At 45.2% G+C, this 15,346-nt stretch overlaps 2 protein-coding genes across 3 annotated transcripts in view; both read left to right on the top strand.

Annotated features, from left to right (window-relative positions):
- Nucleotides 1–5,284, top strand: part of LOC115115476 (putative sodium-coupled neutral amino acid transporter 10) — a 51,831-nt gene extending 46,547 nt beyond the window's left edge. Inside the window, 3 exon segments of the mRNA XM_029643965.2 lie at nt 1,802–1,939; nt 2,071–2,781; nt 2,784–5,284. Of these exon segments, the coding sequence (XP_029499825.2) occupies nt 1,802–1,939; nt 2,071–2,781; nt 2,784–3,235 (1,301 nt within the window). The 3' untranslated portion in view covers nt 3,236–5,284.
- A 178-nt stretch (nt 5,285–5,462) lies between these two features.
- tepsin (TEPSIN adaptor related protein complex 4 accessory protein) lies at nt 5,463–14,473 on the top strand. 2 transcript variants are annotated; one of them, XM_029643961.2, is made up of 13 exons: nt 5,463–7,919; nt 8,314–8,386; nt 8,532–8,623; nt 8,821–8,914; nt 9,044–9,111; nt 9,199–9,280; nt 9,595–9,666; nt 9,778–9,966; nt 10,115–10,304; nt 10,409–10,522; nt 10,650–10,728; nt 10,845–10,979; nt 12,926–14,473. In XM_029643961.2, exons 1-13 carry the CDS (start codon nt 7,881–7,883, stop codon nt 13,625–13,627), a joined length of 1,929 nt encoding a protein of 642 aa, XP_029499821.1. In that variant the 5' UTR covers nt 5,463–7,880; the 3' UTR covers nt 13,628–14,473. The 2 variants fall into 2 exon arrangements, with proteins under 2 accessions (XP_029499821.1, XP_029499820.1); XM_029643960.2 differs by having other exon boundaries at nt 9,775–9,966.
- Nucleotides 14,474–15,346: the final 873 nt, after the last annotated feature.

Below are 15,346 nucleotides of genomic sequence, written 5' to 3'. Positions count from 1 at the left end.
ACCGGTGGAAATCTGTCCTTTGATCTGATCCAACATCCGTGTCTTTGAGACGTAGAGTAGGTGATTGGATGATCTCTGCATGTGTGGTTCCCACCGTGAAGCATGGAGGAGGAGTTGTGATGGTTTGGGGGGTGCTTTGCTCGTGACACTGTCTGATTTATTTAGAATTCAAGGCACATTTAACCAGCATGGCTACCACAGCATTCTGCAGCGATATGTCATCCCATCTGGTTTGCGCTTAGTGGGACAATCATTTGTTTTTCAACAAGACAATGACCCAAAATGCACCTCCAGGCTATGTAAAGGCTATTTGTCAAGAAGGAGATGACCTGGCCTCCACAATCACCCGATTTCAACCCAAATTTATATGGTTTGGGATGAGTTGGACCGCAGAGTGAAGGAAAAACAGCCAACAAGTACTCAGCATATGTGGGAACTCCTTCAAGACTATTAGAAAAGCATTCCTCATGAACCTGGTTGAGAGAATGCCAAGTGTGTGCAAAGCTGTTATTATGGACATTTTGAAGAATCTCAAATCTAAAATATATTTGGATTTGTTTAACATGTTTTTGGTTACTATATGATTCCATGTGTTATTTCATAGTTTTGATGTCTTCACTATTATTATATAATGTAGAAAATAGTCAAAATAAAGAAAAACCCTTGATTGAGTAGGTGTGTCTAAACTTTTGACTGGTACTGTACATCCCTGTCTCACCCCACGGCCCTGTGGAAAGAAATGTGTTTTTTTGCCCATTTTAAGCGCGCACTGTTGTATTTTTCTCCCTCAACACCGCTTTCCATCTATTTGTATAGCAGACCCTCATGCCAAATTGTGTTAAGCTTTTTTGAAATCAAGAAAGCATGGGAAGACTTTGCCTTCGTTTTGGTTTGTTTGTCAATTAGGGTGTACAGGGTGAATACGTGGTCTGTTATTTGGTTAAAAGATAATTTGACAATTTTTCAGTACTTTGTTTTCACTGAGGAAATGTCTTCTGTTGATGATGCAGTAGATTTTCCCAAGTTTGCTGTTGACGCATATCCCACGGTAGTTATTGGGGTCAAGTTTGTCTCCACTTTCATGGATTGGGGTGATATGTCCTTAGTTCCAAATATTGCAGATGTTGCAAGAGCTGAGGATGATGTTACAAAGTTTAAGTATAGCCAATTGAAATTTGTAGTTTGTATATTTGATCATTTCATTGAGGATATCATCAACACCACAGACCTTTTTGGGTTGGAGGGTTTGTATTTTGTCCTGTAGTTCAATATATGTAATTGGAGAATCTGGTAGTCTTTAATAGTTGATTCTAAGATTTGTATTTGATCATGTATATGTTTTTGCTATTAGTTCTTTGTTATAGAGACAAAAGGATTGGAGTAGTGGTTTATCCATACATCTCTGTTTTGGATAGATAACTCATGTTTGTTTAGCATGTTCAAAGTGTTTCTCTCACTCTCTGTATTCACATCGTCACTCACCTTTCTAATTCTGTGTCCCCCTAACCCAAATGGCCATAACCCTCAAGTTCTAAACCCCCCCCCCCCCCCCCCACCTTGTCCAAACTATTGTTGTTTGTAGCAACCATACCCAACATTAATTTGACTGAGTTATCCCTTCGCTAGGCCCCCCCACCCTTAAACACATCCCTATACTGTTTGTCTGGATAAATCGAATACCCTCTCCCTCCAATACCTCTAAATATATAATTTATGATTGGTATATTCAACCGAAAACCCACTTGTAATTGACTCCCCCTGTGTGTGTTTGGTGTGTTCTAACCCTGTCTCCTCCATGTAGAGGGTCAGTTGGACCATGCTGCTCTGCTGCAGGTTATAAAGGAGCAGCAGGAGCAGCAGAAGAGGCTGTTGGACCAGCAGGAGAAACTACTGGCTGTCATACAGGAACAGCACCAGGAGATGCACCCCAGAAAGACCGGTACAGACGCACAGCGTGTGCACACTCATACGTGTTCTGTCTTTATATTGTGATGTGTATCTAAGCGTTGAGTAATTCAACTGTTTGGTTATTAAAAGGGAAAGTAAATAACGATCTTTGTATTACGACAGATGGAGCTTCAGAGGCCGATGCAGAGAAGGGGGTCCAGGAGGAGGGGGGCGCATCCAAACCCAAAGGCCCAGCTCAAGGTGGTCCTGCCCTGGCCTCAGACACCATGGAGCCTGGGGAGCCCACTGGAGCTCCACAGGCCGGAGGGGCCGAGCCTCACATCCAGCCCCACAATGAGGTCCTCCCTGTGGAGAAGAGTGCAGAAGAGCAGGTCTTCAAAGTGGTTGCCTCTGTTATTGCCAAACAAGAAGTACTTCTGGAGGTCCCTAAACGGCCTGTTTTGGCTGAGGCAGCAATCGTGGCAGGGGCAGAGGTGGAGGCCCCTAAGGAGAGGGACCTTGGGGCTAGGGGAGTACCGCTGGGTCAGGAGGTGACAGAGGGGATGAAGGTAGAACCAGCCCAGCTGCCACCTGCCAAAGCTGAGGACGGGGTAGTTAAAGGAGGGGTGGAGGTAGTGGACAAGGTGAAGGAGAGGATAGAGAAAGAGAGACTGGAGGAAGTGAGGATTGATAGAGCGGTGCAGGGGAGGGTGGAGGAGGAACGGTTGGATAGGGAGAGGAGGGAGAAACTGTCGAGAGAGCAGGAGATTGAAAACTCCAGAGTAGAGAATGAGAGGCTGGAAAAGGAGCGAGCAGAGAGGGAGAGAGCGGAGCGAGGGAGGATCCAGTGGGAGAAGACGGAGAGAGAGGTGATTGAGAGAGCGGAGAAGGAGAAAAGGACCAGGAGCAGAAGGAGAAATTGGCACAGCTGGAGAGCGCCATCAAGGCCCGGGAGGAGCAGGCTCTGGCTGCAGCTGGGCCAGGACCTGTCAAACCAGGATTAGGAGAAGAACTAGGGGCTGTGAAGAAGAGTGGACGGGACCTGAAGGAGAGGGCGACCGTCCAGTCAGACTCCAGCGATGTTGTTGAAGAGAAGACCCACAAAGGCCAGGATCAGGGGGTCCAGGAGAAGGCCAGAGACCAAGGAGACATGGACCTAAGGAGGAGGAGGAGAGCCCTGGGGGTAGGGGAGGCTGGGGGTTCCAGGAGGGGTGTGCCGGAGCTGGAGCCCTTCTTTGACATGGGGGGGTGGGATCTCCATGCAGCCCTGGAGGCACCGCCACTCGGGGGAGCACTGGTACACACACGCCAGATAAAACGGACCTCTGAGCTTGAGAGAGACGAGTAACTGGGAGTGTTTATTTTACCTTTATTTAACTAGGAAAGTCAGTTAAGAACAAATTCTTATTTTCAATGACGGCCTAGGAACAGTGGGTTAACTGCCTGTTCAGGGGCAGAACGACAGATTTGTACCTTGTCAGCTTGGGGGTTTGAACTTGCAACCTTCCGGTTACTAGTCCAACACTCTAACCACTAGGCTACCCGGTATACACGCACATGAATACGGTATAACATACACTCACGGACAGTTGGGTTGGACTGTGCAAATCCCTGTATTTACACAAACACTCACATATAGTTGGTTAGAATGTGCACACCCTATTCTGTCTCTCTCACACACACACACACACACACACACATGTACAGTTGGTAGTTATACAGGTGTTCATACTATTCACAACACACATTCTTTCTCTCCCACACACATGTATGGGATGTCATGTACCATGGATCACACTCTGCCTTACCACCTGTCTTCATAATACCTGACCAGTACAGGAGGATTGTGAGTGTGTGAGGTGCATTGATTGTTATAGGGAACATTCTGACTGCATTTACACAGGCGACCCAATTCTGAGCTTTTTACCAATTATTGGCAAAAGATCTGATTGGTCATAATACCATTTATTGGCTGAAGATAGATCAGCATTGGGCTGCCTGTGTGTCTTCATTTGACCCTAGTCTGTGTTCTTCTACCAAATAGGAATGGTTTGTTTTTTAGCATGCTCCTTCTATGATTCCAGAAGACATTGCAGTTATAGTGATGATAAAGATATTGTAGCAATGATCAAATATATTGTAGACCATTCTATAATAATATGCTGTATTATGCTGCCATAAATCTATTTAAAATCTATTTGTATGTAAATATGAACTTATTTTAGTTTTTTTATTAAGAAGCTCAATGCTCTACTGTAATGTATGTTAAGCTATGCAATACCACATGCCAAGTTTCCTTCTGTCCTGTGTGTTTGAGAGAGCAATGCACCACCTATCTGGCTATCCAATGGCTGCGTTTGAGTCACTTTAAATCCCTTAATACTTCTAGGTGATGTGGAGTTTTCATTTTGGCTCTGTAGAGATTACTTGTGGTTGTTTTTGTTACTGTTGTACTTTTGTTAAGCCCTTTGAAATGTATGTTAGTTATTGTGAGCTGTAAATAGTGTATATGTTATTTTCTGAACGTAGCTAAATGTTCTCATGCTGCTTTTTTTTTTACATAATATTTTTGGAAACATTCATAGTACATTTAATTAAGGATAAATCGGTTAGCTTCTTTTTACATTTTCCTCTCGATTTTAAACCAGACTTCCATTTTGATGAGTACAAACTGCTACTGTAGTGTTGTATAGTGTAGCCTTATTTCTACACTGACTGGTCAAAACATTAAGAACACCTTCCTAATATTGAGTTGCAACAACCCCCCTTTCTTCCTCAGAACAGCTTCGACTCTACAAGGTGTCAAAAGCGCCCCAGAGGGATGCTTCCCACAGTTGTCAAGTTGGGTGGTGGGCCATTCTTGATACACACAGGAAACTGTTGAGTGTGAAAAAACCCAGCAGTATAGGAGTTCTTGACCTACTACCATACCCCATTCAAAGGCAGATTCATCTTTTGTCTTGCCCATTCACCCTCTGAATGGCACACAGACACAATCCATGTCTCAAGGCTTAAAAATCCTTCTTTAACCCGTCTCATCTACACTGATTGAAGTGGATTTAACAAGTGACATCAATAAGTGATCATAGCTTTCACCTGGATTCACCTGGTCAGTTTGTCATGGAAAAAGCAGGTGTACATAATGTTTTGTACACTCAGTGTAATGTACAATTCCCAAACGTTTTACCCACAAAGGAGTTCTGAATCCATTACTCTGGTTCTACATTCCATGTTCTGGTTCTACTCTCTCCACCTTTCATACATGATGTTTTCCATGACTTAAAGTAATGTGGTTATTTTGTTTAGTCATATCCTGTGTGTGTGTTATATCCTGTGTGGGTGCCACTGCTTTGTGCCTTGTATTGTAACTTGCAGTGAAATGAATGGGCCAAAGTGAGTAACTGTATTGAGATGTAAGGTTCCTTCAAAATGTGTGTTGTGTACATGAACAAAAGCGACCCCATACACATGTATTTACATAACAATATTCCATTTAGTAGATGCTTTTATCCAAATCGACTAAGTCATCCGTGCTGTGCATACATTTTCCGTATCAGTGACCCCAGGACACGAACCCACAATCCTGCCGTTGCAAGCGCCATGCTCTACCAACTGAGCCATAAAGGACATTATATTATAAAGACACAGTCCTACAAGTCTTTGGTAGTGGGCTCCATGTTAGTACACAGTATGACGTTAAAGCATTATTGAAAAGAGTGTTGTCCAAACACTGTCCTGGCATTACCCCTGGAACCCATTTTAAACAGGTGAGACCTGCCAGCACATTACTGATACAGTACTATATGATGTTCATGGAACATGGAGGGGACTTTGGCTCCATTGCCTGGTTATGTTGAAGATACTTCTTGGCCTGCAAGACAATTTGATCAAATGTACAATGAAACCCCTGTAATATGCCACTCACAGCTGTAACAAAGCAAGCCTTCAGAGCATCAAACTAACACACAGGTCCTTTCTCAGCTCCTGTCTGCCTGTGGTGGAAGCAGTCACACACTTCCTGTAAACTGCAGCCTGAGGAGAACAAGATATTCAGAAGTATTTTGATAAGATTTTAGAGGATGACTTCACTGGTTAGAATAGATGAATCTATGGTCCAAGTCATTTCTAGTCCACACTCAGTTTCCTCTTGATTATTCCCTAAGAGTCCCCATAGCAACATCGGGGGCCACTGGCACCATGCATAACAATTGAAGCCAAATTCCTTGGCAGGCAATTCCTGTCCTTCCGAGTTCTCCCACTTACATACAGTACATCACCAAAAGTATGTGGACACCCCTTCAAATGAGTGGATTCGGCTATTTCAGCCACACCCGTTGCTGACAGGTGTAATCGAGCACACAGCCATGCAATCTCCATGGACAAAAATTGGCAGTAGAATGGCCCGTACTGAAGAGCTCAGTGACTTTCAACGTGGCACCGTCGTAGGATGCCACCTTTCCAACAAGCCAGTTAGTCAAATTTCTGCCCTGCTAGAACTGCCCCGGTCAACTATAAGTGCTATTATTGTGAAGTGGCAACGTCTAGGAGCAAGAACGGCTCAACCGCGAAGCGGTAGGCCACACAAGCTCAAAGAACGGGACCGCTGTCCCGGTTGCAACACTCACTACCGAGTTCAAAACTGCCTCTGGAAGCAACGTCAACACAATAACTGTTTGTCAGGAGCTTCATGAAATGGGTTTCCATGGCCGAGCAGCCACACACAAGCCTTAGATCACCAAGCGCAATGCCAAGCGTCGGCTGGAGTGGTGTAAAGCTCACCACAATTGGAAACGCGCTCTCTGGAGTGATGAATCACGCGTCACCATCTGGCAGTCCGACTGATGAATCTGGGTTTGGCGGATGCAAGGAGAACGCTACTTGCCTGAAGGCATATTGCGGAGGAATAGCGGTCTGGGGCTGTTTATCATGGTTTGGGCTAGGCTCCTTAGTTCCAGTGAAGGGAAATCTTAACACTACAGTATACAAATGACATTCTAGATAAAGCTGTTCCCCTTACTGTTGCCACAAAGTTGGAAGAAGGCCCTTTCCTGTTTCAGCATGACAATACCCCCGTGCACAAAGCGAGGTCCATACAGAAATGGTTTGTTGAGATCGGTGTGGAAGAACTTGACTGAACTGCACAGAGCCCTGACCTCAAACCCTATCGAACACCTTTGGGATGAATTGAAATGCTGACTGTGAGCCAGGCCTAATCGCCCAACCTCACTAATGCTCATGGCTGACTGGAAGTAAGTCCCTGCAGCAATGTTTCAACATCTAGTGGAAAGCCTTCCCAGAAGAGTGGAGGTTGTTGTAGCAGCAAAGGGAGGGGACCAACTCCATATTAATGTCCATGATTTTGGAATGAGATGTTCTACGAGCAGGTGTCTACATACTTTTGGTCATGTAGCGTATGATGACCACTGAGGTATAGATGCTTTTGGATTATGAATGGCTACAGTGCCCATATTTGTTAGGTAGCTACATACGCACCCCACCAGTACACTGGGCAAACAGCCAAGGAAACCATCTCATCCTCTCTCGACTGCGAGTCCACACGTTTGATCAATAGGTAGACACTTGATCCATAGTCTTTGACGATGGAAAAAAAACTACAAATACAATCAATTGAATAACGATCTAATGCCTCTGCATAAGCTCTTGTACAATATTAAGTAAGTATCATAGAAATAGATGGCACTCGTGGGAAAATATCACTCAAACCATTTGATGACATAGTCCATGGACAGCGCCATGTTGTTGACCCTGAATCAGGAAATTACATGCATGCAATCTACGAACGTGATTTGTTAGGGCAATATGGATTATGGACTTTTTGATTTGCCAATGGTTACCCTTACGCAAAAGCATTGGACCAATGGTATCGTATGAGTACTACCCATAGTTGTTTGATTGGCTACCTGTCATTGTAGACCCCGCCTTCGTTGTCTGTCCCGAGGAAGAGATGTGTAGCCTCCAGTTATTGCAAAATCATGGCAACATTCATGGAACGACTATCTTTCCTTCAGAAAGTAGGTGTTATTTTCCTATATAAATACTTGCAAATAACATTTTGATATAATGCGTATATGTCATTTTATGGGGGAACAGTACATTGTTTTGTAAATCCCATTACGCCCACTGTTTACTGTACCACAGCAACCTAGTTAGCTAACGTTCGCATGCTAGCACATCATATGATATCACACTCCCAGGACAGAAATCGTTTGTCATGATCAGACTTATATAAGACCTTAACGCTATTGTCAATTGGTATGATTTCTTCCCACAGGGTATTACGCTGGACCCACCACCCTGTGCTTTTCGCTATAAAACCCAAACATAAAATGACACAAATCCTAGCTAAATGGTCTATTCTGGTGTTCATCTGTTGGTCAATCTATGCATGATCTCTTACCCTCTCAGGTTCCCACTCTGATGAAAGCAACAGCAGATGACGAAAAGCCCTGTCCTGGCTACCTCTTTGAAGACATCGGAAGTATCCTTTTATCCCCATCACCTCCCACTGTATGCTGATACAGTACTGTGTTCGGATATTAAAGATCATTTAGTGAGATCCTATTATTTTCAATGTCAACCCAAAGACAGTACAGTTTGTATCCTTTACCCTCCTGGCGCTGCAGAAATCTCCCAGGAGTCCACTGGGTGTGGTCAGTGCCTGTTGGAGTACCTGTTGGAGAGGCTGCAGGTAGAATCCTGCCATGTCAAAATAAAGGTGAGCTCAGCTAGCCAGGTTACCAGGCTTTCAGCTGCATTAAGAAGCCCCCAAACACTGAATTTGACCTTGATTTGTTAACTGAGGCTGAAGAGGAATCATGTCGTAGAATGCAGCTAATCTTCACCATATATCATATCAGCTATTCATCTGTTCCTCCTCTGCCTCTTCCCTTTCCATCGTTTCTGTCCTTCCAGGTTCTGAAGATCTTCGTCCATCTCTGTGGTCACGGATCACCTCACTTTCTGACGGAACTCAGACGGAACTCCACCTTCATCCAGCAGGCCTCAGGTGAGATGATGATGATGATGTGACCACTAATGCATCTCAGTGTCTCCATTTCATCCTTCTCTTTATGACAGTAGGGCTTCGGAGAGCTATGAGTGTTATACTGAATCTGTGTGTTATGCTGAATATCAGTTTACAGTGGTCCTCTTGACCCCATCCATGGCACCGCTATGTACCAGAAAGTGAGGGCCACGGCACAGGTGAGCCAAAACAATGTCGAAAACAATTGCTATCCCCCAATGCGTCTTTTTGAAAGTCACAAACTCTCTGTCTTTATCGGTCTTCAGGAATTAGCCAGGTTACTCTTCACAGAGACAGTCTCTGTCCAGAGCAGCACGTCTCCATGCAAACTAGCCATGGCCAACATGGGTGAGTACATTATGTTGTTATTGCATGTGTATCTCTCTTATTAGTTAACAAACAATCTCTGACCTAATACTGCTACTAATGACAGACATCTGGCTACTGAATGAATGGATGTGACCTCAATTACAATCAAGTTAAACCAATCCTTCTGACAGAGAGATTGAGGAAGAGAAAAGGAGGGAGGGTGGAGAAGAAGAAAGAAGCAGGGAGGAGTGAGGAAGAGACAGGTGGAAAAGAGGGAGTGGATGGGAAGAGTGGGGAAAGGCAGGCACACAAGTACAATGGTTGTCTTTTATCGTTGAGGTCTTTCGTTCCAGGCATGGGGTCAGAGTCTGCCCACGGATCCAGAATGCAGGGGTTTGGCTACAGCCCGGGGAAGAACACAACAAGTAGGTGGCAGCAACAAGGCCACCATTTTGGTTTCATGTGGCTCAGTGGACCTGTTTGAGTAGATTTAAAATACACCCAGTCAAATCCATATCACGTCCTTTTTCCAGCAGGTGGTGAGACCCTGATGGACAAGATCCGCAAGGCTACTGAGTTTGTGGCCAGTGCCGTCCTGCCCCCGATGGAACACCAGGGTATCCGACTCCATGACAACCACTACCGGGCGGTGGTGGCGCCTTCAGGCCCCGTAGAGGTGGCAGTGCCAGCATGTGCCTACACTGTGCCTCCTCACAGACCCAAAGGTGTTTTTAAATCAGCTGTTATATTGATTAGATCGTTAGGCTTTTATTGCATAGTTGTTACATATGTTTGACAGGACTGAAAGCCTTCTTCTCCTGTACTTCTCTCAAAATCCTGGCCTGTTCCCTCTCTCTCTTCCCCTACTCTTAGTTTCCCAGCGGTGTCCAGGGCAGGTGGGTGGGGGCTGGGAGGAGATTGACAGCAGCCATAGCTCCTCCCACAACTCCTGTCAGGAGACCGCAGACCATTGCCAGGTCTCGGGGGGCAGTAGCAGCAATTCGGGTGGCACCGGTAGCCAATCGGGAGCCAGTAGGGAGAGCTCCGGAGACCTATCAGAACGGTGGAAATATTACATGATATAAAAAGTCTTTACCAGCAAAATACTAAATGAGTCAACCATGCTGAGTCTCCCTCTCTCTCCCTCCATCCACCTGTCTCTGTCAGGGTGGAGGCTATGCAGTTAGGGGACTGTGGGCAGGAGATGGCGCTGATCAGAAGGATGACTGAGGGCTCCAAGGTCTTCCTGTCCAGAGAGGAGAACCAGCACTTCATCAAGGAGTCAGTACAGACCAATAGGTTGCATGTTATTAGAGCATTGGCTTCGACCTTTGTTCCAGTCTGCCTTCACCTTGATTTTTGTCCAGTGTTTTTTTGGATGTTTTAATTCCCTCCCATCTGTCCCCAGGTGTTCCACTCTGAACTGTGAGGTGGTGGTGGAGCTGCTCTCTCGCAGACTGCAGGACCCGTCACAGACTGCCCAGATGGTACAGTCAATATATATGTGTCTTGAATGTGCTGCTATTTTGACCAGGTTTCTCTTGAAAAATAAACATCAAATCTCAAATATGTGTGAATGTGCTGCTTCCCTCCTTCCCACCAGAGGGCGCTGTGTGCTGTGGCCTGTCTCATGACCTCTGATCTGCTGTCTCTGGAGCAAATCTTCGGGATGACCCAGAGGAGGCTGGTCCAGCTGAGTGAGGGACCTCCAGGGCCTGTAGCCAACAAGGCCATCAAGGTAACACATAATCTAGTTATTACCTTTTAAAGCTGCAATATGTCACTTTTTGGGCGACCAAACCAAATTCAAATAGAAATGAGTTATAGATCTTTCATTCCCATTGAAAGCAAGTCTACGAAGCGGTAAATCTGTTGTGTGTGCTATTTCTATGCTTTCCGTTCTTAAGTTTTGTTTTTGCGTCTTTTTTACTTTCGGTTTCACACCTGCTCGTCGTACATCTCATTCCAAAATCATGGGCACTAATATGGAGTTGGTCTCCCCCCTTTGCTGCTATAACATCCTCCATTCTTCTGAGAAGGGCGGCAGGGTAGCCTAGTGGTTAGAGCGTTGGACTAGTAATCGGAAGGTTGCAAGTTCAAATCCCCGAGCTGACAAGGTACAAATCTGTCATTCTGCCCCTGAACCCACTGTTCCGAGGCCGTCATTGAAAATAAGAATTTGTTCTCAACTGACTTGCCTAGTTAAATAAAGGTAAAAAATAAAAAGGCTTTCCACAAAATATTGCAACATTTTGCTGGAACAAGGGGCCTAGCTCGAACCATGAAAAACAGCCCCAGACCATTATTCCTCCTCCACCAAACCCAGATTCATCTGTCGGACTGCCAGATGGTGAAGTGTGATTCATTACTCCAGAGAATGCATTTCCACTGATCCATTCTAGCCCGCGCATGGTGATCTTAGGCTTGTGTGAAGCTCCTGACGAACAGTTATTGTGCTGACGTTGCTTCCAGAGGCAGTTTTGAACTCAGTAGTGAGTGTTGCAACCGAGGACAGGCGACTTTTAACGCTTCAGCACTCGGTGGTTCCGTTCTTTGAGCTTGTGTGGCCTAGCACTTTGCGGCTGAGCCATTGTTGCTCCTACACGTTTCCACTTCACAATAACAGCACTTACAGTTGACCGGAGCTGCAGGGCAGAAATTTGACGAACTGACTTGTTGAAAAGGTGTCATCCTATGATGGTGCCACATTGAAAGTCACTGAGCTCTTTAGTAAGGCCATTCTACTGACAATGTTTGTCTATGGAAATTGCATGGCTGTGTGCCCGATTTTATACACCAGTCAGCAACGGGTGTGGCTGAAATAGCCGAATCCACTCATTTGAAGGGGTGTCCACATACTTTTGGTGATGTACTGTATGTAAGTGGGAGAACTCGGAAGGACAGGAATTGCCTGCCAAGGAATTTGGCTTCAATTGTTATGCATGGTGCCAGTGGCCCCCGATGTTGCTATGGGGACTCTTAGGGAATAATCAAGAGGAAACTGAGTGTGGACTAGAAATGACTTGGACCATAGATTCATCTATTCTAACCAGTGAAGTCATCCTCTAAAATCTTATCAAAATACTTCTGAATATCTTGTTCTCCTCAGGCTGCAGTTTACGGGAGGTGTGTGACTGCTTCCACCACAGGCAGACAGGAGCTGAGAAAGGACCTGTGTGTTAGTTTGATGCTCTGAAGGCTTGCTTGCGGTAGCAGAGAAAAAAGTCTATAACTTGTGTGACTGGAGTCTTTGACAATTTTATGGCCTTTCCTCTGACACCACCTATTGTATAGGGCCCATGCCAAATCTTTTCATTCTTCTGAGGGGGAAAAGGCATTGTCGTGCCCTCTTCACGACTGTCTTGGTGTGTTTGGACCATGATAGTTCATTGCTGATGTGGACACCAAGGAACTTGAAACTCAGCTTACATGGAACAATGATTCTCTACACTATATTGCTTGTTTTGTCACAAACTGAAATGAAGCGAACTATTAGAATTTTAGCAACCAGGGAATGTCAGGGTGATTTCTGCATATTGAACCTTTAATAATAAGTAAACACCAGAGAGACAGAGTGTGATGAGCCTGGGTGTTATAATCGAAGATGATGATCTACGATGGTTGACTCTTGGTATATACACTATGTAGTTTTGCATTGTAAAATAGGATGGTTTTGCCTTCCAGATCCTTCGTCAGTTTAAGGCTTTGATGGGCGGGCCAATCATTGGTGCCGGATGTGATGCAGCAGCAGCCAATGGTGTTCCTCTATCCTCCTCGGACCAGCGCCCCACTCCCACAAGTCCCGCACTGCTACTGCCAACACGCCCAGGTGACATCACGGTCTTTAACCATCACAGAGGGAGAGACCCTGAGACTGAGCAGTCACCTGGGGGGCAAGCTCAACCCCCTCCCCTGTCTGACCTGGGCTGGGCCCAAAGGGGTACATCTGAGAGGTTACTAAATCTCAACCTTGATGATGAGAGAGGGTCTGCTAATCAGGATGAAGAGTTCATGGACAGTCAGATTGGGTTTAGGACTGGTGAGACCCAGCTCAACTCAAATGTTACAGTTAAAGACTCAGAGCTCCAGACAGAGAGGGACCCATTCCGAGTCACGGACCCCCAGATCGAGCAGCCCTGTGGGGGTAGACTCTCTTTGTTCAGTGGCATGGAGCTGGTGGCCAGAGGGACATCTGTGTGTCCATCAACCCTTACAGAGAGGAATGGAGATCTGCAGCTTCAGGTGGGAAAGAGAGACGGGAGGGAGTGTCTGAGTGTTACCCATACAAACACACCGCTACTCTGTGTCGATGACAGCGATACAACGCCTACGTACGACCTCACGTCCACCAGCAGCCAATCAGCCTTCTCTTTCCTTAACCTCTGATCTCCAACACAGAACAGGAATGTTTAGGATCATGCTGGCACCATAGGCATTTCTGCTCTGAAAACATGACTACAATTTGTCAGGGGTGCCCAGCTCCCAGTCCTGAAGGTATGCAATGTTCGCTGTGAGTTGTTATATTAACCCCCAGAGGTAAAACCTCTACACAGTATGCCTAGAGTATGTTCAGTTTGCAGAGTTATGTTTAACAAATGTGAGGTAATTTTCGAGCTAGTTAATGGTTACTTTGACTCAGGATTTTGCACTACAATGATTTTATGTTAGAGTAATCCACCTGGGCACACACTGGTTGAATCAACATTGTTTCCACGTCATTTCAATTAAATGACTTTGAGCCAACGTGGAATAGATGTTGAATTGACATCTGTGCCCAGTGGGATGTGTCTTCCGCTCTTCTCTGGCACTAGGTGCCCTTCTTACTACCTTAAATATAAACATTGAGTGTTATTTCACAAGTGTGTTTTATTTCTACTCTTGATTCACATTCAATAGGAATGGGACTGGTTGTAGATTGCATGAACGATTTGCCAAAACCTCAGTGAAATATAATGAAGTAATGTTTGACGGAGTTGTCCTTCTCTATGTCCTGTCTGTTGGTCAGAGCGCTACAGTATACGACAGATTGAAAGCATATTGGTACATTCAGTGGTGATACTGTGTCTATTTCAACTAAAGCCATGCTGTTGCACCACTGTGTGACTAGAATAAAACCTGCTGTTTGTTGCAGCACTAAGTAGAAGGAAGGCCTTTCATGGTGGGCCATTACATAACATTAGCAGCACCCCGCCCTACAGGCGTTAAATAAATGGATCTGATTCACTGCAATTCCTCCCTTGTCAGAAATGTGTTATCTGTTCAGTAGTTTTTTAGTCTCTGGATATGCCACTAGGGCTGCGTTTACACAGGCCGCCCAATTCTGATCCTTTTTCACTAATTGGTCTTTTGAGCAATCACATCAGCTCTGAAAAATATCTGAAAATATCAGATTTGAGCTGCCTGTATAAACACAGCCTAATATTCAACTCCCCATGGGACCGTGGCACTGCAATGTTTTGAATCAAATGTCCCCCTCCAGTGTGGGCTGACTAATCTACCAGTTCACATTTGTTGCATGTGTTTTAAATTTGATTGAAAACATTGGGGGCAGGGAAAAGTCAGATCATAGAAGTTAGGTAATCTAGTGGGTCTTTCAGTCAGCAGGGAGTTGTCTCAATATGTGGTTCAGCTTTGCTATATGCCCGGAGGGAGCCCATGTTAGAACAAAAACACATTCCTGCACTACAAGAACAACAGGTATGTCACTATGGAAAAGTGCCCATGGGACATCACAACTCTGACAATCACCTCATTGAAGATTACATTTAAAAGGTTTCGGGTCGGGATGTCCCAAGGATACCATATAGCATTAACCATGTCACTATAGGGCAGGGGGTGTCAAACTCCGTGGAGGTCCGAGTGTCTGCTGGTCTGTTACTTCCTTTCAATTACTGTCAAACGAAGACTTAGGACCTCCCCTCACCTGGTTGTCAAACTAATCAATTAGGACCTCCCCTCACCTGCTTATCTAAGTCTTAACTAATCAATTACAAGGGAGGAGTGAAAACCCACAGACATTGAAGTCTCTGGAATGAGTGACACCTGTGATAGTGCACCATTTCAGATGCAGATATTCTTTGCCGATGGACCGACCTGTCAAAATTG

The sequence above is a fragment of the Oncorhynchus nerka genome, linkage group LG28 (genome assembly GCF_034236695.1).
Source record: "Oncorhynchus nerka isolate Pitt River linkage group LG28, Oner_Uvic_2.0, whole genome shotgun sequence".
NCBI classification, from domain to species: Eukaryota; Metazoa; Chordata; class Actinopteri; order Salmoniformes; family Salmonidae; genus Oncorhynchus; species Oncorhynchus nerka.
This window is presented reverse-complemented; position numbering and strand designations above follow the sequence as displayed.